Source organism: Sphaeramia orbicularis, chromosome 1, assembly GCF_902148855.1.
Source record: "Sphaeramia orbicularis chromosome 1, fSphaOr1.1, whole genome shotgun sequence".
Lineage (NCBI taxonomy): Eukaryota > Metazoa > Chordata > Actinopteri > Kurtiformes > Apogonidae > Sphaeramia > Sphaeramia orbicularis.
Window position 1 is genome coordinate 50,604,006 of NC_043957.1, and position 27,110 is coordinate 50,631,115.

At 36.1% G+C, this 27,110-nt stretch overlaps 1 protein-coding gene across 2 annotated transcripts; it reads left to right on the forward strand.

Annotated features, from left to right (window-relative positions):
- The first annotated feature begins 62 nt into the window (after window positions 1–62).
- ednraa (endothelin receptor type Aa) lies at window positions 63–22,679 on the forward strand. 2 transcript variants are annotated; one of them, XM_030146503.1, is made up of 8 exons: window positions 63–81; window positions 4,029–4,564; window positions 8,823–8,950; window positions 12,305–12,503; window positions 17,315–17,467; window positions 17,643–17,776; window positions 21,065–21,173; window positions 21,605–21,742. In XM_030146503.1, the coding sequence occupies exons 2-8, from the start codon at window positions 4,088–4,090 to the stop codon at window positions 21,740–21,742; spliced, it is 1,338 nt and encodes a 445-aa protein (XP_030002363.1). In that variant the 5' UTR covers window positions 63–81; window positions 4,029–4,087. The 2 variants fall into 2 exon arrangements, with proteins under 2 accessions (XP_030002363.1, XP_030002354.1); XM_030146494.1 differs by lacking the exon at window positions 63–81 and adding an exon at window positions 2,801–3,042 and having other exon boundaries at window positions 21,605–22,679.
- Window positions 22,680–27,110: the final 4,431 nt, after the last annotated feature.

Sequence of the window (27,110 nt, forward strand, 5' to 3'; positions counted from 1 at the left end):
ATGGACACTGATGTAGAAGCACTCTTCACTCCTGACACTGAACTGTCTTCAACCTTTCAGCTGTTCAGTCATCACACAGTGGTATTGTCTGTTTATGTTGACTTCAGTTGTGATTTTAGACTCTTTTTATTGGCATAAGCGATTGAATACGTTCACTTTCAATTTTCTTAAAAACATTTTGTGCTGTAAAACCACTTATATTTATATATAATGATTAAAGTAAGAGCCTATTATTGAAAGTTAAAGGTGCAAAATATAACTTTTTGTGTCCTTGTGTGATGTTTGTGTTGGAGTCTGTGTTGTGACGAGCCATAGAGGAACAAAAACAATTCCTTTATATAGAAATCTGTGCTCAGGCTGTTATCATGGATGCAGAAAACCAAAACCATAATAAGCCATTTTAATCTGCTCACTAAGTGGAGATAAATAGATTCAAATATGTGAATTTCTTCACACGTACAACATATTCCACTTAAAATTGAATGCGTAGAAAAATACCAGCAGTACATAATTACATATTATTTGGGGTTTTGCAGAAGCCACTCACCAGACAAAATGTAACCTGCAAATTTGATCATCTTATCAACCTCAGTCATTTATGTATTGAGTATGTGTATACCTGAATGATAGTTTTACTTTTATGGTTTAGCACGGATGTAATTAAAAATGACTGACAATGTATTTACTAGTATGAAAAGTCTGCTAAGGCAAGAAGAAAAGATCTTACAGATGTTATTATATCATTAAGGAAGCAAAAGTAATGTGTTATGTTGTATAAATGTGAGATGACGGTGGGATTTAATACGTTTTCTTCTTCCCACTCCTTTTTGAGCAACACATATTGCATTTATTTAGTTATTGCTAGTGTACGTGGCACTTGCTATTTTGTCTTGATCATCTTCAATCAATCAATCAATCAAATTATTACAAGATTATTACAAACAGTCAAAATCGACAGTTCATTTACAAGATACATTTTGTAATAGTACACCCCAGAAGCAGTCCTCCGCTTATAAGTGGGGGCCCTTAAACATATAATGAGAGTCACAATTTACATTATAATCTTTAATAAATTAAGATGTTCTAAATAACTAAAAACCTATTTTAAAGTATTTGAATATGTTATATCTATCTAACAATCCTGAGTCCTACTGTAGTCAGCATATTCCAATATTCTCAGATAATGTAATAGTCTGACCTTTGTTTATTAATGTATTTGCTCTGCCATTACTTCCTTGTACACAAAAGATTATTGATTTTTTCTTTTGCTGAAAACAAATAAATGAATGTTATGTAAACCAAGCCACATTAGTTCACAAAACCCAACAAAAGTGTATTTATCACTTAAACCTACACACGGTACTTAATGCACAATATAGTTTCCGGTTTGCCATTGAAGTGAAGGCAAAAAAGTAGTAAATCCTTCAGTGACAGATTCTGTTGACATTATGGTTTTCAGGCGGGATCAATAGAAATGCATGTGTTTGTTGTTGACTTTGCTGTTGGTGGCACAAAAATCTATTTTTCTCTTTTTTTTTTTGTCTTATCTTTTAAGATTTGTCCGTCTGGAGCCATTATCTGAAGTCAGTCACTTTGTCTCCAGTCAATATAAGCTAATATTAAGTTTTTTACAGCTCTGTTTCTGATGTTCACATGTAGAAAAAGTGACAATAGCCTGAAAAAGTAAAGGCAGCCCTTTATAACATGTCAGCTCCCGTTTCTGAGATGGAAAAAAACCCCGTCACATTACGGACACTGACTTCCCAGAACCTTCCTCCCTTCTATCTAATCTGTGTTGCCTTTCTTATGAGGAAACAGTTGCATGTAAATGAATGTTATGTAAACCAAGCCACATGAGTTCACAAAACCCAACAAAAGTGTATCTATCACTTAAACCTATACACGGTACTTAATGCACAATATAGCTTCCGGTTTTCCATTGAAGTGAAGGCGAAAAAGTAGTAGATCCTTCAATGACAGATTCTGTTGACATTATGGTTTTCAGGTGGGATCAATAGAAATGCATGTGTTTGTTGTTGACTTTGCTCTTTGTGGCACAAAAATCTATTTTTCTCATTTTTTTTGTCTTATCTTTTAAGATTTGTCCGTCTGGAGCCATTATCTGAAGTCAGTCACTTTGTCTCCAGTCAATAATATTAGGCTTTTTACAGCTCTGCTTCTGATGTTCACATGTAGAAAAAGTGACAATGGCCTGAAAAACGAAAGGCAGCCCTTTATAACATGTCAGCTCCCGTTTCTGAGATGGAAAAAACCCCCATCACATTACGGACACTGACTTCCCAGAACCTTCCTCCCTTCTATCTAATCTGTGTTGTCTTTCTTATGAGGAAACAGTTGCATGTAATGTATACAAGACATAATGTGACTCAGAGACGGATTGAGAGGGAAGGTAGGAGGGATTTAAGAAAAGGGGCAGATTGGAGGGGCGTGCGGCTCCCAGATGCCCCTACCCCTGTATGTGTGTGTGTGTGTGTGTGTGTGTGTGTGTGTGTGTGTGTGTGTGTGTGTGTGTGTGTGTGTGTGTGTGACTGTCAGCAGGCGGTGCCTCTGAGAGAGAGGAGAGAAGTGTGTGTGTGTGTGTGTGTGTGTGTGTGGGGGGGGGGGGGGGGGGGGGGTGTTTCCAGAGGGGGCCCAGTCTGTTACCAAAGGGAGGTGGAGATTTACTATCCCACCCAGTCAAAGTGTCTCTCTGGTGCTCTGACACACACACATATACACATGCAAGGATACACAAAATCACTCTCTTGCACACACACACTTGAGCACACACACACACACACACACACACACACACACACACACACACACACACAGTCATACTGCAAACTCTCCACAGGAAACTCTGAGCCATAATGCGAAGGTACCTCAGAGCAGACGGGTGCATTGCTCAAACCAAGTGGGATATGGTGCGGCTTTGATAGTGCGTTAATTACTCATGTGATGTGATACAGATGTCTGGGGGCTTCAGCCGAAAGTTTGCCTGACGGTTTCCAAGGGGGCCAGGCAGACATTTTAGAAGCGGTAGGTGAAAACCAAACGTATTTATTATTTATGGATAGATCAGTTTGTGTGCTGTCACAGATCCCAGTAGTGTCATGCTGATGCTAAACTGTGATGCTACTTGAAGGGCTGGCTGCTAAATAGTTCTTTGTGTACTTGGTGACAGCTGGGACTTTGAACAGGAAGAACTGTGGGCTATAAGAGTTGCCTGTACTGTGACATGATGAAAAGGGCTCCACTATCAATCTGACAGTTTGAAACTTTAGCTGCTCTTTAGCAGGAGTTTTAGGAAATGAATGACTCTGATTTTGTCCTGAAAGTTTGTGCTTCTTTCTTTGTTTCGAGGCAGAAAAGGTGAATATATTTCAGTGAATTCTCAGAAAACTGAATGGTATAGCTGTGAATTTGTGTATTTATATCTTTGTCTGATGTTTATGTCAACCTTTATGTTTGCTCCGTGCAGACATCAGTCCTGCAGCATTTCTTTCATGTAAAAAAAAAAGTCTTTGTTTTGTGACCACATGTCTAAACCTTTCTAAATTAGAAACAGAGGTAGAATGGAAAACAGAGGAAATCATTCAGTTGTAAACATGCAAGGGTCTCTTTTTCAAAATGACACACAAAAGGCAAACATTGAGTGTCTAGAAGTAACCTTTTAGACGTAAAGACATAACTGAGTGCGTGTTCTAACTGAAACAAATGACAGATGCCCAATGTACTTTGCTGCTGGCTTTTCTTTACAGTCTAACTGTAACTAGCTCTGGCATCTCCCATCTGTGCCCCCTTGGCAAAACCTTTTTGAAGTCTGGAAGAAGTTGTAAAACTCCCTCACACAATATGAAAGGGACAGTAATGCTGTCAAAGTTTCTTGTAACTGACAGTGATATTCCACTTTATTTTAAATGGCGACAAAATGCAGACACAACAAGTAAGGTTGCTCTTTTTTTGTTTCCTGACAGCAAGATAATCTGATTTTCCTCTTGTTATTTGTTTTCTTGTCTCGCCAGTGATATATCAGGACACCCCCTTTCAATCAGTCAAATCAAAGCACCGACTGTGTTCCATAATGGGCACCCCAGCTGTGCATATATTGTTGCTGCTAATGGCCTGTATGGCGGCCAGAGGAATGTGCCAGATAAACAGAGCTGAAGCAGAGAAGAAGAAACCAGGCTTTCTGGTCCACTCCACCCTACAGTCTGCGGGTTTCCACAGCAGCACCATCCGTCCCAGCCTGGGACCCGAGCTCCAGATGGGGGCACAAGCACAAGCAGTGGGATCTGGCCCCGTCAATGAAACTGTCATGAAGAGGCCAATGCAACCCCCGCCGTGTGTTAGATCTACCTCCATTAATGTCTATTTTAAGTACATCAACACGGTCATTTCCATTACAGTGTTTGTGGTTGGTTTGATTGGGAACGCCACCCTGCTAAGGATTATATACCAGAACAAGTGTATGAGAAACGGGCCGAATGCTCTCATAGCCAGTCTGGCTCTGGGAGACCTTATCTACTTAACCATCGAAAAACCCATCAATGTGTACAAGGTAAGGTTTACATAATGTTCATTCTTCAGTGGCCTGACTGCAGTGCTGCATGTTTAGTGAGGGCCTCGGCACTACCCTGACTGAAGACCCTCTTGTATCTGCAAATGTTGCTTTGTCTTCTGTCATAAGCATTGCATTTTTGGGGGAATGAACATTCTAAAATCTTTGGAAACACAACAGAAATGTTTATACATTTTGTATCATAGACATCGATATGGGAAAATGGGCCGGTAACACCCCCTAGACATTTGTAAAAGTAAGCCCCTGAATGAGGTTTTGGCAAAAGTATCAGGTATAAAATGCCTTGGACTCGTATATGATGTCCAATAGGAAGTCTGCCAAGTTGGTTTGAATGTGCAATAGTTTTTCCTGTTTTTGCAATGTCCTTCAGAAATAGTGTATTAAATATTTACGTCACTCTGGCTTAACATTTTTGCAATAAAAAATAATCAAAACCTCTCAAAAAACATCTGATTTTTGCTGAAAATACTGCTGTTTCAAAATCACATAAAATATGATAACAATTTAACTAATGAAGGCATCAAAATTAGGAAGGTGAAAGTGACATGTCAGGTCGTCTATTCTCACAACCAGAAAACCAGCTGTATTGGTCTGAATTTGTACTTTTTGGTTTCTTTTTACATCATCCAGAGGGAGGCCAGGCCTGAAGTGCTCAGTGTGCCTGTAATAAAACCCCTCCACCACAGTTTGAATTGACCTTACTGTCTGTAAGGTATGACTGTACTCTCAGACAGACCTGTGAGTGACAGGTCTCACTGGTGAAATGACCAAATGCAGCAACAGTGGACGTGACGTGTAAAGAGACTGAGTGGAATATTACAGACGGGAAAAGGGGGGAGGGGTGAAAGGGAGTATGCAAAAAGATGGGAAAGTGTAATCAGTTGGACGTCGTTATCTTACTCGTGCGAGCCGATTAGTGATGAGAGGAGCAGGGATATGGCTGGGTTGGATAAACACAGGAATCAGGCTGTTGTCACACATGCGAGTGGCCTTGTGTTGACCTCGGACATTAGTCACTGACCCTTATCTGGAGAAACTATTTTCAGTACTTTTTTAAGTACTCTGAAGTGATAAATCACTTCTGGAGTTTTTATCCATTAATTAAGGCCCCCCAATAACCAAATAAATTTTAAACTCATACACGAAGAAATAGAATTATGATGTACTGAATATTAACAGCGTTCAGGCTTTTTCAGTTAAAGCATCTTTATTTAATTTTGGATTTGAAAAAGAAGACAACCCAGTTACCAGAAAAAAAATGTTAACATTTATGGATAACACAAAATACATACAAGTTGGTATTTTTTTAACCAAAAATATCTCTTATTTATTTATTTATTTATTTATTTATTTATTTATTTATTTATTTATTTATGTCTGTATATTTTTCTTTTTATTTATTTATGTGTGTATATTATTTATTTATTTATCTCTTTGTACACTGCAATATTGTTTATTAGTGTAACACTGACGAAACAGCCCACAAAGTGTTACACTATCGCACTTTATTACACTTTTACCCAAAATACATCCATTAGTCAGGGTGTCTACTCCTCTGCTTGGTGGGAAAATTCATTACATTAACATCCATGGTTTACAGAAACATTCATGCAATCAGGTTAGAAAAAAACAATAATAGTCTAATGATAATCAATAATTGTATATAGACCTATTAAACACTGTGAGGGTAATAACTGGGTTCATATGGTTCTTAATTTTTGTTTATGTTTGAGGTATGGTTTATATTTACATTCATTTACATTTATGCATTTGGCAGACACTTTTTTTCCAAAGCGACTTTCAGGGGAAGATTAACAATTATGTTTATGCACTTTGATAATTAAACATCTGCTGTATGTTATGAATTATGTTGAAGACAGTGTCATGTGTTGATTTAGAGCAGCAAAGTGTATAATTTGCACGAACAATGCAGAAATGATTAACCAACCTGTTTTTTTCAAGTGCATTAAAGACAAAAGAACAATGAGGAAACCACCTGGTTAGAATTAAATTGTACTTTGCGGGCATGTTGACTTTGCAAACTAAGCAACACATGTGCAAAAAGGGAGGAAAACAAAAACAAAAAAGCAGTTTATGTACGAACAAAGAGATCCTGTTCACTTCTGAAGGGCTATAACAGGGCTTCCAAAAATAATCAGCTACTTCTACACTAAAAACAATGACGTGGGCTTCTTTCCTTTTTACTGCCGTTCCCTGCTCCTGGGAAATGCATACGGTGAGAGTAAACAAGGAGGCCAGGCAGCTCTGTGAAGGTCTTCGTTTGGCTACAGCTTTAAAAAACGTGTTCATGCAGCGCAGGTTATATCCTATTGTAGGAAACCTGCCAAGTCCACTTTGGTGGAAAAACAAAGGTCTCTACTCACATGGCCTTGACTTATTTTCCCAAAGGAGTCATATCCTAAGAGGTAGTGAAGTGGCTCTGAGTAACAACAGAGTGAGTTAAAATGAAACAACTACGACACATACTGAACTGAAGAATTGATTCTAACATTAACCCTTTCATGCATGAATTATGAGAACCTTAATTATGACTTTTCCCCCCTGTTTTTATTCCTCTTTAGGCATGAAAAAAATTCAATTGACAGCTTTTTATGGACCTATTTTTGCAAAAATGTTCACTCAAATGGATACGATGCATTTAATTTTTGAAGCAAAGAAACATGTATTTACTGATATACTGTGAAAACTATGAAATATAAACACTTTTAATGCTGCTAATTTGATGTTTTCTCATATTTAAACATACTCTAATACTAGTTATTACTCACTTCATGGAGATAATATACAAAAAAAACCATTTTGCTAAAGAAAAAAAATGATAATTACAGTCTATTAACAATTGATTTACACTCTAACATGTTACTGCAGATCAGGTTTATCAAGAACAGCAAAGTTACATATGCGTAAGTGTCCACTGTGTTGGCTGATAATGAACTAAAACAACAAAACCCATGAATATACAAGAGAACAGCTGTAGAATAGCTGTCCACTGTAGTGACCACTATGCATGAAAGGGTTAAAATCTTTGATGTAGCCGGTATATTTTAACCTTTCAAGACCTAGAACTATTTCAGTGGCAATTTCCAAATGATTTTTTTTTTCAATCAAACTGATTTATCACCATTTCTTATGATATTTTCCTTTGCATTTTGCATTTTCAGTGAAACTCAGATGTTTTCCTCTTTAATTTACTGATCATGCAGTAAAACTCAGGGTACATTCAAAGGTTATTGAATCAAAACAGAAAAGTACAGAAAAAGTGATTTTCAGTCATTTCAGCAAAATATATAATTACCTGAACATAAAAATAAGCATCTACAACCACTGCTGTTTATGAAAATACATGTTTTTTTAATGGTTAATCAGTGTTGCAAAAGATGACGGTGTTTCCACAAGTGGGTCATATCTGATGGCTATTAACCCTTTCATGCATGAAGTATGAGAACCTTAGTCAAGATTTTTTTCCTGAGTGTTTTTATTTCTTTTTAGGCAGGAAAAAACAATGCAATTGAATTTTTTTTTAATTAACCTATTTTTCATGGAGTTCCAACAATGTCCCCTCAGCTGGACACCATGTGTTCAATTTTTTGAAGCAAAGAACCATGTATTTAAAACTCAAGATCAGAAAGTGATATACTGTGCGAAAACTACGAAATAAAAACATTTTTAATGCAGCTAATCTGATGTTTTCTCACATTTTATCATATTTCCAATTTTTATAGCAATTTATGTACACTCAAACATGTTACTACCGATCAGGTTTCTCAAGAACAGCAAAGTTACAGTACTGATATGAATTTCAGTGTATTATGGGATGGTGCATAAGTGTCCACTGTGTTGGCTGATATGGAACTAAAACAACAAAACCTATGAATATATAAGAGAATAGCTATAGAATAACTGTCCACTGTAGTGACCACTATGCATGAAAGGGTTAAAAGCTGAGAACCTGCATTTTACTTGAATTATTTCCATTTCAACAGGATTAGAGGCTTAAAAGTTATTCGTCATATGTGGCTCTTTAGGTCTTTGAGGGTTCACAAAGATCAGTAACTGAATTCAGATTAATCGTCTGTTCCCTACATACTCTTATTTATGCGATAATGATCAAATAGGCCAATTTATTAGAAACACCGTATTCATGTGGTTGTGATTACATTTCAGATCATTTCAGAAAAGTGTTTACAGTTTTTTTGTGTTTTTCTTTCTTCATCAGCTCCTGATGTCAGATTGGCCATTCGCTGAAAGCTTTTTTGGCCTGTTTCTGTGTAAGCTGGTTCCCTTTGTGCAGAAAGCTTCGGTTGGCATCACTGTTCTCAACCTGTGTGCCCTCAGTGTGGACAGGTCAGTGCCCTCATACTCTGCTGTTTTATTGAGAAAAGCATTTTGATTGGGCAGGGAAAACAAATATCCTGTTGTGGAAATATTCTCATTGTTTTCTGCACATACAGTATTTATAATACATGATTAATATATCAACGCAGACACAATTTTTATGAATATTTTTGTGTGTTTCCTTCATGCATTAGTGACATTTGAGAAGCAGCTTTCTGAAGACCAGATAATAAACACCAGAAAAAGCAAATGTAAAGGCAGGGAATTGAATTAAATTGTTGAAAAAAAGCAAATTTCTCATGTTTGCGTTTTTTTTACTCTGCATTTGAGTGCAGATTCAGAAACAAATATCTCGTAATTTTCAGACAATATTCATTTGACATTTAGTCAGCACTAAAGCCTTTCATAATTTAGTATTTGTGCATGTTTGATATAATATTAACTCTTTAAAACACAGTATTAAGGGTATTATGTATCTGAGAGTGTATTAGTGTACACTCCATTTGTGACACTGACATTAAAAGTTCTCTCTTGATAGACGTTGTGCTTTTTAATAGTACCTTAATAGAAATGTAATATGAATAAATAATGATTATGAAGTGGAGAACTGTGGTGTCATCTCACTTTATGCACTAGACACAACTTTAGGAGACAAGAGGCTTGCCTGCCTACTCTAAAAAGGCTCCAAGGTTCATCGAGGCAGACATATTTAATGACCTCTATTATGAGAAAAAGCAGCCTGCAGTGCTGTACACTTGTATACATGAACAGATGCTCTCCCATTTGTTTTCAGGAAATGTGTAGCATATCTGTGTGTGTGCATTATGAAAGTACTCAAGTCTCTTTTGTATCTTTTCAATGTTGGAGGAAGAGAAAAAGGTGGATACATTACCACTTAGTAAAATATAAATGCCACCATGTTGTTCAACAGAGAAATTCAAATGTGTCATGAAAAATATATTGTTTTTGGCATAAAATCTTGATGCAGGATTTTACTAAAACATTTCGACAAGTGGTTTCCATTAATGAAACAAACAAGCAAACAAGTATTCAGTGCATGGGAAACAGAAGCCAACAGACAGACCTCTCTGCCAACATGGGCCAGTCTGTTTGGAGGCTTCACAAAAATATAAATATTAGATATTTAAAATAAACAATTGATCATCTCTCTTCATTAAATCTTAACATTTTGATATTCTTTGCTGACTGAGCAGTTTGTTGGCTTTGGTGTGCTGCCATGCGTGAAGGAAATGTTAGCTTTGTCAGTCAGGAGAGACAAAGTAAATGATGACTTTACGGATTTCTTTTTATTGATGGAAAAATGATCGAAAGCAGAGGAACGCTGCAACCTTGTTTGAATAATAAACTGTACAATCATTACTTTTGTCTCACACACCTTCCGGCTGCATGAAGTAAATATCCTCCAATCCAATTCATGTAATCCAATAGATGGAAAAAATTGTTAGACCATCAAAAGTCATCAAAAACAATGGTTATGCAATCAAGTACTAACTCCTGTGTGTATCATGTGACTAAAACAGACAGAAAAGAAAACATGGAATGCCTAAAAGCACTGTTTTTGTCAGTACGATGCCATGGATATTGATATAAGAACTGATGTGATTTTGGTAATTATCAAGAAAACATTGAAAATGGATAGATATCAACTCTCACTGGAAAAAAATCAAATCTTAGTAGCGTATTTTTCTCATTTCTAGTCAAAATATCTCTGCACTTAAAACTAGAAAAGCACTCAGAGAGCACAGACCTCCACCAAGGTAGATCAGCCCCCCCCAAACCCCCCCCCACCCCTCCCCGATCACCACCAAAATTTAAGAATTTGTTCCTTGTGCCAGTATCAACATTTCCTGAAATTTTCATCCAAATCCGTCCATAACTTTTTGAGTTATCTTGCACATGGACAGACAGACAGACAAACCATTGCAGGCAAAAACATAACCTCATTCGTGGAGGTAATAAGACATAATCATCTGAAGAGTAACTTTTCAGTGAGATACAAGAACTTATTTTTTGACAATAGACCATGAAAATCTTATTTCAAGAACTCTTACCAAGGTTTGTTTATTTATTTATTTATTTAGCAGGGACAGCACACATTAATGAATATTTCTGTAAATGTGCCAGTATTAGCAAAAAACTATTTTTCAACTGTTGCCGATGGGTAAGATGTAAAATACCAGCATTCATAAAATTAGAAATATTTTTAAAATTAAGGCTACACCCACATATTACATAGCATTAGTTCACATACACAGTATACACAGTTAACATTTAAGTATTATTAAAACACCTGGAGAGACATTAGCACACGGGCAGGTGGTCATGCAGCGCAAAACAGAGAAAACTTGATTCCAGTGATGATGAATATGAACATTTTTAACCTGCCTTTTGCTTTTTACTCTGTTTTATTGCTTGTTTTACTCCTGTTTACTGTATGGTGCCAAGAAAGCTACCTAGAAACAAAATTTATTATTATTATTATTATTATTATTATTATTATTATTATTATAACATGAACAGTTTACCTGGTTGCAAGCAGCTCTTGTTAGTGAGATGCAGTAGTACAGATTATCCGGACACATGGGAGAAAACATGAAATTTTCACTTGTTCCACTGGCAGATTTTTAGCTGGAATTAAGCAAAAAAAAAAAAAAAAAAAAATCTGCCAATGGAACAAGTGAAAATTATCCTGGTAAGATTTCTTGAAATAAGATTTTCAAGATCTATTGTCTAAGAATAAGTTCTTATATTTAACTGAAAAGTTACTCTGGATGTGATTATGTCTTATTTTAAGTGTGATGAGATATTTTGACTAGAAATGAGAACAATACACTTGGTAAGATTTTGATTTTTTCCAGTACTTAAATTAAACATACTTTGTTTCTATTTTTCACACACATTTTTTGGTTATATAATGTAAATACTGTCAAATGACTTCATTCTAATTTGGTATTGGCCTATTTTGTTCATTGTTCTGGCTTGAAGTCAAAGGACAGGAGTGAGTATTTAAAATGTTATTATGTTAAGTTATTTGATGATGAGTATGGGGGTGGGATTAAAAATTTTTTTCTTCTTCCCACTCCTTTTTGAGTGTAAGTGAATGATTTTGGAATTTTGAATTTGCATATATTCTGTAAATGCTCGAAATAAACAAACAAATGAAGGAAACTCTTAAGAGCTATTTTTTTTGTTATCATTATATTTGTCCAAATAAATGTACCTTTAGTTGTACCAGGTATTAAATTGAACAAGAAATTAAAGAAAGCAAGGGGTGGTCTAATCATTTTTTCCACGACTGTATATGTGTGTGTTTCTAATGTCTTGTATGTCTTGATGTGACAGGTACAGAGCTGTGGCGTCCTGGAGCAGAGTGCAGGGAGTTGGCATCCCTCTATTTACAGTCATTGAGATTGTGTCTATTTGGCTGCTGTCACTCATTCTGGCCATCCCAGAGGCTATCGGCTTCGACATAGTCACCTTCAGCTACAGAAATGAAACCATACACACCTGCATGCTTTTCCCCAAATCTGACTTCATGATGGTAAACTATTTTCATTTTCTTATCATTTTGGGATAAAAGAATTTGCAGTTTGGTACCTTTAGTGTCAGTTTCCAAATGAAATGTTCTCTATATTTAACCTTTCTTAACCATTTATTGTTACCTCTGTATTTTGCATTTAGTATAAATAGTGTAAATCAGGTATTTAATTCACTGGCCATGAAGATTTTCATAAAAGCTGAAATTAAAGTTCAGGGTTGTCATATCAGAAACAGAGCAAACTGAAGAAAAAGGGACTTTTTCATCAAAATTTATCATTAACTGAACATAAACCAAGCATCTCCATCCACTGTCAATGATCAGAGTCTATGGGTTTTACTGGTGAATCAATGTTGTAGAAGATGACGGTGTTTCCATGGTAACTACGGAGCCTCTGAACATCCAAATTAGTCATATCTGATGACCATGAAAAGATGACGAACTGCATTTTACACTAATTATTAAAATGTATTAATAGGATTAGTGGGTCAACAGTTTAGATCAGTAGATGCTTTTGATTGGTGATGGATATTTGGGTTTTTATATTTTAAAGTCTGAAAACATCTCTCTGATGATGTCCTTAGGGTGAACTTGGATTCAGGCTCAACTTTTAAAACATTTCTCAGGACGACTGCATTACAGACTGACAGGGCAGCTTGGACATTTACTCAACCACAGTTACAAAGCTGACAGTTAGAAAGAGAGGGTTTCATAAACATTGTTATTTCATTACATTATGAGAAGTGTCTATATTTAGAAGCTAAGATGAGGATATCTTGACTTTTCTACTTTAATACGGACTGTTCTTTTTTAATCTGTGTCTTGTAAATCAGCCAAGTTTACAAGAATGTAATAATAAATTGCTGGACTGATCTGTTAAAGTAGCAAAAACATGTTTTTTTTGTTTTGTTTTGTTTTTTTTAGTTTAGTTTATTTCAAATATGCAACAAGCCAAAGTAACCTTACTTAGTCCTCAGAAATAAAACAGGTAGTAAGAAGTCACGGAAGAAAACAAAAAAACAAAAACAAAACTTATACCTATACATGACTTCATTTGCACATTCGAAAAGGAGTGGGAGGAAGTATAACTTATTTAATCCTACTTCTTCTCCACACAACAGTCCATCCTTTAGCTTCCTATTGTTATTTCATTGCATTATGAGAAGTGTCTATATTTAGAAGCTAAGATGAGGATATCTTGACTTTTCTACTTTGATACAGACTGCTCTTTTTTGGTAAACTATCTTCGTTTTCTTAAAAGAATTTGCCGTTTGATGCTTTTTGTTTTGCCGTGTTTTGCTGTTATGTGGGCCTAAACGGACTGTGCAGTACATTGTGTCAAGGTACTCGTGGGTGAGCTGTTGAATTCTAAAATAAAGAGACAAAACATAACATGGCTGATGAGATAGGATATCCACCAGTATGAAAGCTTCTCAAACTGAAAGTGCTGCTTCAGTGTAATAGTTCCATTGTTTTAAAAGCATGATATTGTTTGAATGGCATCACTGAGTGCATTTAATGGCCATTTGGCACGTTTAGATGTGCTATTTTGGTTATAGGGTGTATATATTTTAGAGCATCTATAAGATAGCCAAGTCAATCACCAACAACATTTCCTGAAATAAATCAAGCACTATATAATAGGATTAGAGTACTTTAGGATTTGATGGTTACATTTCAGGCTGCAGGCCAGTTTTTGACACTAAAGTGATTTCCACTGAGTATGCCTTTAAGAAAGAAACCTGGTCTACTTAGTCTCTCCAAGAAAAAGCTTATGGTGATTACAACCTTTTTCACATCCTTGGAGCACATAATTGATTGCAGGCCAAGTGCAATTACTGAAGCCTGGTGCCTGAAGCTGAGCCACATGTGTGTATCTGTGCCATGTGCACAAAACTAGTATTCAGTCTCAAATGTCAGCTTTACAATGCTGAGGTTTGGGAAATTAGAAACATAGTGAAATTAGAAGGGGTTTCTTTTCATTACTTAGCACATACCAGGAATAGATGTGGACTCCACTGGTCCTGGAGTACAGGGTGAGTCTGGAGCCATGTGTGAAAGGTTCAGGTTGGTGAGAACATAGTCGAAAACAATATATGGGTTTCCATCCAAATATATTGCATGTACATTGTTACATCCCGGCCTAGGGGTTAACCAGGATGCACATAATGCGTTCTCCTTGCCCCTTCCCAACTCTCAAGCACAAACTCCAGTCCAGAACTAAAGTCCAAAATATTTATTTTTAACAACTTTCAAAAGTTTTTAACAATTTTCAACAACAAGGAGGGTTAGGGGAGGGCTCAGCTAAAACAACAAACAAAAAGTCTTCTTCAATGTCAAAACTAAATTCCCTAATCCAAAATAAATTCAAGAAATAAAATACATTAAACTAGAAAAGCACTCAGAGAGCGCAGACATCTTGTTCCTTGTGCCAGTATCAACATTTTTCCTAAAAATTTCATGAAAATCTGTCCATAACTTTTTGAGTTATCTTACTAACGGACAGACAGACAAACAGACAGACAGACAGACAGACAGACAGACAGACAGACAAAAACATTAACTGAACATAAACCAAGCGTCTCCATCCACTGTCATTGATCCAACTCCATGGGTTTTACTGGTGAATCAATGTTGTAGAAGATGACGGTGTTTCCACGGTAACTACGGAGCCTCTGAACGTCCAAATGGGTCAAATCTGATGACCATGAAAAGATGATGAACTGCATTTTATACTAATTATTAAAATGTATTAATAGGATTAGTGGGTCAACAGTTTAGATCAGTAGATGCTTTTGATCGGTGATGGATATTTGGGTTTTTATATTTTAAAGTCTGAAAACATCTCTCTGATGATGTCCTTAGGGTGAACTTGGATTCGGGCTCAACTTTTAAAACTTTTCACTGGACGCCTGCATTACAGACTGACAGGGCAGTTTGGACATTTACTCAGCCACAGTTACAAAGCTGACAGTTAGAAAGAGAGGGTTTCATAAATATTGTTATTTCATTACATTATGAGAAGTGTCTATATTTAGAAGCTAAGATGAGGATATCTTGACTTTTCTACTTCAATACGGACTGTTCTTTTTTAATCTGTGTCTTGTAAATCAGCCAAGTTTACAAGAATGTAATAATAAACTGCTGGACTGATCTGTTAAAGTAGCAAAAACATGTTTTTTTGTTTTGTTTTTTTTTAGTTTAGTTTATTACGAATATGCAGCAAGCCAAAGTAATCTTACTTAGTCCTCAGAGATAAAAACAGGTGGTAAGAAGTCACAGAAGAAAACAAAAAAACAAAAACAAAACTTATACATATATATGACTTTATTTGCACATTCGAAAAGGAGTGGGAGGAAGTATAACTTATTTAATCCTACTTCTTCTCCACACAACAGTCCATCCTTTAGCTTCCTATCAGCATAATATATGAAAAGTCAAGTCTCTTAGATCTTTTGAGTAATTAACCTCACTTACCATCCTCACATACACATACAGGGTGGGGAAGCAAAATTTACAATGAACATTTAGTTGTTTTTTCTCAGCAGGCACTACGTCAATTGTTTTGAAACCAAACATATATTGATGTCATAATCATACCTAACACTATTATCCATATCTTTTCAGAAACTTTTGCCCATATGAGTAATCAGGAAAGCAAACGTCAAAGAGTGTGTGATTTGCTGAATGCACTCGTCACACCAAAGGAGATTTCAAAAATAGTTGGAGTGTCCATAAAGACTGTTTATAATGGAAAGAAGAGAATGACTATGAGCAAAACTATTACGAGAAAGTCTGGAAGATACTATTAAAGAAGAATGGGAGAAGTTGTCACCCGAATATTTGAGGAACACTTGCACAAGTTTCAGGAAGCGTGTGAAGGCAGTTATTGAGAAAGAAGGAGGACACATAGAATAAAAACATTTTCTATTATGTACATTTTCTTGTGGCAAATAAATTCTCATGACTTTCAATAAACTAATTGGTCATACACTGTCTTTCAATCCCTGCCTCAAAATATGGTAAATTTTGCTTCCCCACCCTGTACACTAAAAACAAAAAGTTAAGGATTTTTTTTTTTGTCTTTTTTTTTTGTAATTTTTGCCATTTGTAAATAAAACTGTCTGGTCATTAAAAAAAATGTATTTCAATTCAATTCACACACAAAAAAGTAAAAAGCGCTGTACAAGAACCCCAAATGAAAAAAAAAAAAGCCCAAAAAATGTAAAAATTTCCTTAACTTTTTGTTTGTAGTGTACATACACACCTATATTGACAATAAACCAGAAAAGTAAATAAATTTAAAAAAAAAAAAAAAAAAAAAAAAGTACATACATACATAAGTCAGTGAAGGCAACACAAATGAATACACAATAAAGTAAACAATAAGACAAAATAAACAACAGCAATCAACAAAACATAACCATCAACCAACACACAAAAAACAAGGAACAAATAAAACAAGACAGAATATTATTAGGACCCTCTATCTTTGTACTGGGACCAGACCGTCTGTTTATATACCAGTTTAAATCGATGGATATTTTGGCATTGCTTGTGTTGGATATCCAGACTGTTCCAAAGTTTTACTCCACATACAGACGCACAAAAGATCATAGCTGAACTGAAGTGAGACTTAGAGAAGCAGAAAGACGACAATGTTCAGGTTGTGTGAAGACAAGTGGATACAGCAGTTTGGTGGAAGTGTGTGGGAAATGTGGTCTGCTTAATGGACTGTGGGTTTGTTGGTTAAAAAAGCTTAGTTCGTTTAAGATAATTCACTGTGCTCATCATCGGTGCTTGTTTCCTGTTAGTTCTATAAGGACGCAAAGGACTGGTGGCTGTTTGGCTTCTACTTCTGTATGCCACTGACCTGTACGGCAGTGTTTTACACCCTGATGACCGGAGAGATGCTCAACCACAGGAACGGCAGCCTGCGCATCGCACTCAGTGAACACCTCAAACAGGTCCGAGAACTTTTTTTTTAATCATAACAAATATATAATATCAACCTTTTGTTTTCTTTTAACTTAATTATTTCTCCACGGACATGTTTTTTTTTTTATTTATTTGATTTTCTTCTATGCAAACATCATGTCCTTCTCTCGCGGTGAAACATTAGCTATTGTTTCTTTTCTGCAGAGGAGGGAAGTAGCCAAAGCCGTCTTCTGCCTCGTCCTCATCTTCGCCCTGTGCTGGTTTCCACTGCATCTCAGCAGGATCCTGAAGAAGGTGGTGTACTACCAGAATGATGAGTCACGCTGTGAGCTGTTCAAGTGAGTTACTGCTACAACATCTATAGGAAACCATTATATACTTACTTATTTCTCATATACTCAACCCATCTTTGCACATTCCCTAATGCTCAAACCAAGGTTATTATCGTTAACGAAAACTAACGAAACGACGAAAACTAGAATTGTAAAAACATTTTCGTTAACAGAAATAAATAAAAACTATAATTAACCCTTTCATGCATAGTGGTCACTACAGTGGACAGTTACTCTACAGCTTTAATCTTGTATATTCATGGGTTTTGTTATTTTAGTTCCATATCAACCAACACAGTGGACACTTATGCATCATCTCATAAACTGCAATTCATACCATTATTGTAACTTTGCTGTTCTTGGTTGGTTCTTGAGTGGAAATCAATTGTTAATACTTATTTTTTGCATATTATCTCCATGAAGTGAGTAATAACTAGTATTAGAACGTGTTAAAATGTGAGAAAACATCAGATTAGCTGCATTAAACATGGTTTCATTTCACTGTTTTCATATCACTTCATGATATTGGGTTTTAAATACATGTTTCGTTGCTTCAAGAATAAAATTCATGGTGTAGCTGAGTGGACATTTTTGTAACTCCATGAAAAACAGGTTGATTTAAAAAAAAAATTCAATCACATTGTTTTGTTTTGTTTTTCATGCCTAAAGAGGAATAAAAACACTCAGGAAAAAAAATCTTGATTAAGGTTCTCATAATTCATGCAGGAAAGGGTTAAAAGAAAAAAATTATAACTAACTGAAACTGTATCGTGTGCTGATAAAAGTAACTAAAATATATAAAAAATTATGGATAAAATTCCCTTAGTTTTTGTTTTTGTCAATGTCGGATTGATACAAAATCGATTTATTTCCCTCAAGAAATTTTAGCTAGCGGCACCATATGATATTTAAGTGTCCGTCACTTGTGGTCACTTGTGGTTTCCAGTCGTCTTCTCATCCCCACTCTACCTGGAAACATGGAGACTAAAGTTGGGAGAAAGCAGCAGAGTCCTGTCTGGGATTTATTTGAATACGACGGAGAAGAGAAAAGACACGACAAAACTAAAACTAAACTAAAACTAAGCATTTACAAAAAAATGAAAACTAATAAAAACTAGCAAACCTGCTCTAAAAATGAATTAAAACAAACTGAATTAGAGAAAAAAGTCAAAACTAAATCAAACTAAACTATAATGAAAAATCCAAAACTATTAGAACCTTGGTTCAAACAGTATGTGGATGTATAGGATTGGACTGGTCTCTATAGATTTTTTTTTTATCCTTTTCATTTTCATTTCCTATATAAATGCAACTGGTTATGTCTTGGCCGTTAGCTGAAACTTGTTCATCTAAATGCAGGGTGAAATAAATATGTTCTGTATGACAAGCATTGGTGGAGTTCTTGGCCCACTGCAATTATTCTCTTGGATGCAGGCAAAGTTGTGGCAGAAACTTCTACTTTTATTTACATGTGTTAAAACTACGCAATTTAAAGTTTGCAGTTTATTTTAAAGTTGAGATGATTAAATAAGGTGTAATAAAAATCTAAGGAATGATCACTATTGTGTATGAAACACTCTACTTTTGTATAGTATGAACCAAGCTAATATGTTCTGTAAAAAGCCATGGTATAATAAGCAGCCTGCACCTTTTCAGTCAGTTACTGTTTAGGTTTTCCTTGTAATTTAATGCCTCATTGTTTTTTATTTGTATGCTGTTGCCCATAAAGTTGGAATAATTTTGTGTTCAGACACATTCCTCTTTAATTACTATGTATACACAGTGATGACCAGTGTTGTGTGTAATGAGTTACAAAGTGACGTGTTACAGTAATGTAACTACTTTTTCAGGTAAAAAGTAGTGTAACGCGTTACTACTAAAAATTTGGTAAGAAAACGTACTTCCTTTTCAATTCAGCACAACGTTACCTTTCTTAGGGAGAGATTTGACAAGTGTTATATACAATATTTTCTGGGGGATGTCCCGATCCAATCTACAGATCAGTATTGACTGCCAATCTGGCATTTTTTAGACGATCGGATCGGGGGGACTATAGTACTCCAATGTTCTCTTGTCAAGTGCTCTGTTTGTGGCAGTTTTTTATAACAAAGAGCACAAAAGACATACCTGTTTTGTCCTCCATAGTAGGGCTTTTTGTAGCCCTACATATTTAGGAACAGATATGTGGTTCTGCCCAAAGTCAAGCAGCATAAAAGTAACTTAAAAGAAACGAGTAATGTAAAAAGTTACTTTCCATAGAGGGCGACTACGTAAAATACTGGATTACTTTTTGAAGAAGTAACGAGCAAAAGTTATTTTTTAAAAGTAACTTACCCAACACTGGTGATTACATACTGAGCCCCAGTTACAATTTATCTATCAAGAATAAATCACATTGTCACAATCACTTCATGACATTTTAACCCACTGGTTTCCAACCTTTTCTGGCTTGAGACCCCATTTTAACATCACAAATTTCTGACGACCCCAGACATTCAAAACAGAGACTTTTTTTTTTTTGCTAAAATTGATTTGTTTTTGATCTTGTAATAGTTTGCTATACTGTGTTGCAAATAAACATTAATTTTAGATGACATTTAGTCTATATAATGTATATTATTATGGACGGAGGCAGAAAAGCCAGGTGTAGATTACTGCACAAAGTGAGAATTTTATTTTCCTTGGTCAGGATATGTACAGTCAGTCCAGATTGGATTTACAAGGCTGACAATTAATACTGAACAAACAAGAACTCAAACTATGAATTATGAAAGAGCTGCAGCATCTGAAACTGACCACAATGAACATTTGACAGATAAACAGTACCACAGTGCTTCAGTTTCAGCTTCACAGTTTGTCGTGTCTTTTATGTTTTGTGATTATCTCTGTCAATTCACCATATATTACTTATTAGTAGCATTTTTTTTTTTTATCAATTACTAGAAATTTCAGGTGACCCCGTTTGAATTCCAGGCGACCCCACGTGGAGTCCCGACCCTAAGGCAGAAAAACACTGTTTTCACCCAACTTAATGAGCAACAGTATATGTGCTGATGTAAAGTACAGACAACTAAGCACATGTAAATACAACTATAATATGTGGTTCAGTTGGCCTTGAAGTATAACTAGATTTGACAAAATTCAGAGTGAGGCAGGTGTCTTTTATAAGAGCAACAAGTTGACGTTATGTCCATCTATCAGAAACAGGAATGATAGTCCCAGAAGTGTTTACTCTGTCTATTCTGCTGCTCTAAATGGATATTAATGGCCTTTCCTTGTTTTTTTTATTTTCAGTTTTCTACTGGTCTTGGATTACCTTGGTAGCAACATGGCAACAATCAACTCCTGCATAAATCCCATTATCCTTTACTTTGTCAGCAAGAAGTTCAAAAATTGCTTCAAGGTAAAGTATATATCTGAACTAGATGTCTAGAAAAGCATTTAACGCACTCATGCACTCGCTGATTATCTCTCAAGAATAAACATTAAGACAGAAGTCTGGCTGGTAACGCAAACAGTGAACTCAGCCCTTTGTCCTCTGATAGTGATGACGTTTAATGAGCAACATGTAAAAGCAGTCTGGTGATTTGATTTATGGTTTTACTCTATGAGCTGAGGTCATGCGTGCAAATGTCTGTCAAACGGACCTGGACTGGAGATAAACCATGTCTCCAGTTTGCACGTTAAAGGAGTCGTGAGGAGAAGGAAGCAAAAAAAAAACAGCTGCAAAAAAAAAAAAAAAAAAAAAAAAAAAAAAAATGTTATGATAAAGAACTGTCCTGCTAAAATGTTCTTGTTTTCCTTTTTTTTTTTTTTTTTTACATGTTCCTCTAGTCATGTTTGTGCTGCTGGTGCTACTCCGACAACCAGCTGAGCAGCATTGGAGCCATGAACGGAACCAGTATCCAGTGTAAAAGCCCTGAACCCAATAACCTTCACACTGACCGTAGCATCAGGAAAGACAGCGACTGAACACTCACATCTGACCCATTTTCAAGCTTTTCAGTATCTCCAGCAGCTTTTACAATGCAACCAATGCTCACAGTAAAATATGTAGAAATTATGTGCTTTTTTTTTTTTTTTTTTTGGACAATAAATACAGTTAGAAGCGACATATGAGCCTGGACTGGATGGATCAGAAACAGGAGTAAAAAGGGGACACAGTGGACTGGGTTTACAGTCCTGTCAGCAGCCTTTACTTCCTCAGACATATTCGGTGAATTCCCACACCCTCGGACAGTGACGCTGTAGCGTGAGACAAAAAGGGGGAGAGCGGGATGAGGAGGAGAAGTCTTTTAACAGGATGCAGCTGAATGCTAACTATAAATGACTCTCAATCAGTAGTCAAGCATGCTATTCCTGTAAAGGGCAGCACTTCTGGGAAGGAAGCACAAAGCTAACGGAAGGAAAAAGTAGACTGCTCGCTGTCAGAGAGGATGAGAGATGTGTATTTTACTGTCCCCAGGAGTTTTCTACTCTGTGACGGTGGAAAAGAGGAAAGTGTGTAACTGAAAAACAATTCATTTTCAATTAAACATGTGAGTAGTTTTACAGTGTCTTTTGCTAAATTCATAAATCATTGGGCTACTTTGGATGAACTTCCAGAGTTCACTTTCCTGATGTTTGCTTGACTGTAACCTTTTTTGGTTCATACTTAAGATTAAGAGAAGAAATGCCCCCATTCAAAACAAATATATCCCAAGATCACGAAGGCTGTCACTTTTCAGTCCAAGTATGTAAGTACTTTGGGTTAATAGAGTGTTGCAGGGATGAGCTATCTTTGTAGGTCAACCTGGAAGTTGCCCTGGTTTTCTCAGTACTAAGCCAGTGGGATTTGTCTGTTTGGGTTAGAGAATAAAATAGGAAGCCAAGCAAAAGTTGATAGTACTTACTGATTTTGTTTAGCAAACAAATCACAAATAAAAAACTTTATGTTTTTGAAGCATAAATCCAGTTGCCAAAATGTAAATCAAGTGGCTAAGATGCTAACATTAGATTACAACATTACATTACATTACAAAATTCTAACTTGTAATGCAGCATCAAGCGCTTACCTCTTCTACAATGTCATAGCACCTGATGTGGTTAATGAATCATTTTCAAAAGCAAAACATGGTAGGATGCAATCTATAAGTAAGTAAGTAAGCAAGTAAAGTAAGTAAATTTTACTTATAGAGCACTTTTCACAGACAGAGTCACAAGGTGCTTTATCAAGTCAAATCAGAATCACATCAAGTTTACAGAAACCCAACAGAATCCTCTAGGAGCAAACACTTGTGATTGGTGACAGTGGCGGGGAAAAACTTCCCTTTAACAGCAGAAACCTCGAGCAGACCGTCTGCCTTGACCAGTTGGGGTTAAAGAGAGAGAGTAAAGGAGGAGAAAAGAGAGAGCAATAGAGATATAGAGAGACTGGGGGAGAAGGGGAGGAGGGGGGGAACACATGGAGTACTTTATGATGAATACATAAGGTGTAATCAGTTTGTGGTGGCCCTGGGTCAGGTGGGAAACTAAAAAGCCTTTTTGAACAGGAGGGTTTTGAGGTGTTTCTATGCTAGGTTAATTCTCCTGTCAGTTTTCAGGGAATTGGCTTAGACTAAGACATGGTACCTGTGTGACATTTGGTGGCAGGCCAGTGTTTCTAATGTATCAGGATGGGTGAAATCCACAGAATGAATAGCCTTACAGGGAAAATAAAGACTTTATTTCTTTAGCAATGACTTTTGGTATTTATCATGATGATGTTTCATTTAACCTCATGCAAAATATTTTTAACCCATAAAGACCCAAACAGCCACCAATGACCAAAACCATCAACTGATCTAAACTGTTTAAAATGCAGTTTGTTGTTTTTTCATGGTCATCAGATATGACCCATTTGGACGTTCAGAGGCTCTGTAATGAACATGGAAACACCGTCATCTTCTACAACATTGATTCACCAGTAAAACCCATGGAGTTGGATCAATGACAGTGGATGGAGATGCTTGGTTTATGTTCAGTTAATGATAGATTTTGCTGAAAAAGTCACTTTTTCTTCAGTTTTCTCTGTTTTTGATATAATAACCCTCAACTTTAATTTGAGCTTTAATGAACATCTACATGATGAGTAAATTAAATCTCGGAAAATACCTGATGTTCACTGAAAAAACACAAAATACCGAGGATAGTGTCATAATAAATGGTGATGAATCACTTAAGAAAAGTTAAACATAGAGGAAAAAAAATATGTTGGAACTGCCATACAAGTAGCACTGGGTCTTTATGGGTTAAAGAAAGCCCTCAAAATTCTGGGTATACTATAATACTGAAGGTTGCATTTAAAATGAGGTATGCAGGATTTGTGCTCATGTGCTTACAAGAAGTTTGTTTTGGAGTCTGTGATGTGAGAGCCAGGCATTTGTTAACACTAGCTAACTGTTTGAAACTGACAACTGTCTTGGTTGATACACCCATGACAACTGTAATTTAATTTCTATGAAGTGGACTTTTGGAAATCCTGAACAGTAGCAGTTGTAGCTAACATGACTTAACAAATGGCTGATATCAATGAATGTGCACAACAACGACTTTAACACAAACTTCCAGTAAGCACACAAGCAACCAAGCAGACAACCTTATTTCTATCATTTAACTAGAAACCCACTGACTTCGAGATGGAACCAGAGGCACAAAAAACTAACTCATTCCTATGTTTTAGGACAAATTCCTGCAGAACTCAGTAATCCAAAAGTAAAGCTTTCAAAACTGAATCATCTCCAGTGAGTGTCACGGACAATAAGTTACAATATAAGGTATGAGTGATGCTTTTTCTATCACCACTGGCCAAAAATGGACAGAAATCACTTTTTCTTACAATGCTGTGAATTCTTTCAACAGACATTTTAATATTACAACATTTATGCTTCTTTAACCTATGGAATATATATATATATATGTATGTATAGTGTCCACTTTTATAAAGTGTATATTGCAGTAATAGTATGTATTTTACCTGTGTATTGACATAGGCAAGTGGAAGGAGTGTGAAGGACACACACATCTTATCCTGCTACCAAAGAAAAACACAATCTGATATGTGAATCCATGTAAACCTGTGTGTGTAAATGTGTGTAATCCGGTGTGTGAGAGTGCTGAGTGTAAAAATAAATATAATTCAAAGTAACAGGCTCTGTCTGTACAGTATTATTTACCACTATCGATTCATAATTATCTGTTGAAAATGAAGTTATACATGTGTTTGTTTTCAGTGACTTAACATGTTAATCTCATGTTAGTGCTACTGCTTATACCAATAAATCAATCTCCTTCTCCACTGTAAGAAACTAAGAGGTTTATTTCACCATATTGGTTTCTACAGGAAGTCAAATGGGGCCCCTTCTGGTTCTCATCTGTGTTTGTGAGAAAGAGGCGTCTGGGAGTGATTTGAAGCTCACTGTGACCTGCTTGGCAACGGAGCCCTAAGGGTTGCTCATGTCAAAGGAGAGGATGTGAACAGCTTGGATGGTGGGAATTTGATACACATAACGCACTTCTCATCTCTGTTGCCAAAAGAGGATTGGGGAAAGAAAAACCTGAGCGTTACTTATCTGTGCGCTTGATATGTCTTTGCTTCGATTAGGCAGGGCTGTTTACATCTGCTCATAAACAACGTCATTATTATGGAAAAAACGGGCTTCAGCACACGTACATGTTACTGAAAATGTAAACAGTCTCTGACTTAATGTATTAGAAATACATTTGTCCTTCAAGGCTGAAATGTACTGAATAAAAGCACTATGTCTCTGTGGAAACGCTCCACAGTTCAAGTTTTTTTTGGCTGTAATCAGAAGAGTCATTAACTCAGGATTACACCATCTAGTCTTCTCAAACAGAGACAGAAACCAGGACCATGTAATCCCATGCACAAAGTTGAAATAGGCCCAAACCCACCAGAGCTGTGACTTATCAGATGCTTTCTGTTGTTTGTTTCAGTGCTTAAATGATAAGTCTCAGATAGGTCAAAAGCCTTATGAAACAGTTTCATATTCCCGATATGAAATAATGGTCAGTTCGGTCCAGTAATTCAAAACAGAAACACTGACTCAATGATTAAACAAAGTACATAAAAGAAAAAATATGTTAGGATGAAATGTAGTTTTGAACAGATTTATGTATTTTCTGGGAAGTATAAAAGAAGTGACAGAGTGGAAATGACAGAGAGAAAGACAGGGACTGTAAATGGTTTTAGTTCTTTGGAATTTGGTGGGAACTGTGTTTCTTGCCAACAGTGAATAGAGTAAAAAAAAACAAATAATAAAGGGGGTCAAAGGTCCAAAATGCTTCTTCATGCAGAGCTTATTTATTTGTTACAAATAGGATGAAAAGCCAACACTATTCATGACATACACAGACAGTATGAAGCTGAGTTATTAGACATTCAGCCCTGGAATCACAGCCATTCATTTATTTTCTGTAAGCATCTAGTCCTCTGTTTCTATCGTCACGTTGAAAATAAAAATGAATCTGCTTACCATAGAGTCTAATTTCTATTTTCATCAATTAATATCATTTAATAAAAATATATAAATATAGTTTTACACTGTGGATACTTGTGTTGGAACTTGCAAACAATAAACTTGGGCACATCCTGTACATATGCTGCTTAAAATAAACCATCCCTTTAGACGTTTTTTACTTCGTCATGAGGCCAAAAATGGTTATATTCTCATTACAGGGCCAAATAAATCAGGCAGAAGGAAAAAAAAAAAAAAAAAAGGAAGCCATATTTTAGTGCTTTTGTGTCTATTTTCATCATGTATTTATGTTCACATAATCTAATCCTTGTTCATGCTATTCTTGGTATTGGTCTAATAGTCTAATAATAAAAGATATTAATATACAGAAATACACAATATAGTTACGGTCTTTATTTTGCTGCTGTTAATGCTGTTAGACTTTATGAAGCTTCTTCCACTCCATCACACTCAACTTGTGTTGTTCAGGAACAGATGAAGTGAACGCCCTCAGTCAGTCTGAACATTTCCTGACACAAAGGCCTATGGCAGGCGTATTAAGATAAATAAGTAATTGTTGAACAATTACAGACTTGTGTATTCCTCTGACAAAGGAGGTGCACTTCGGCTGATACATTATATCTCCAGAATGAGAGAGTACGTCTCCTCCTTTGTTGTGCATTGATTATTAGGATTTTTCAGACCTATCCATCCTGCTTATCCCATCTACATGTGTTCGCCACAAGGCATGCAGCATACAGGTTCACCCTACAGTTATGTCTATGACTCACTGAAACATGATGGACGCCACATCCTTTATGCTAAAATATGTTTTGGGCCTGATC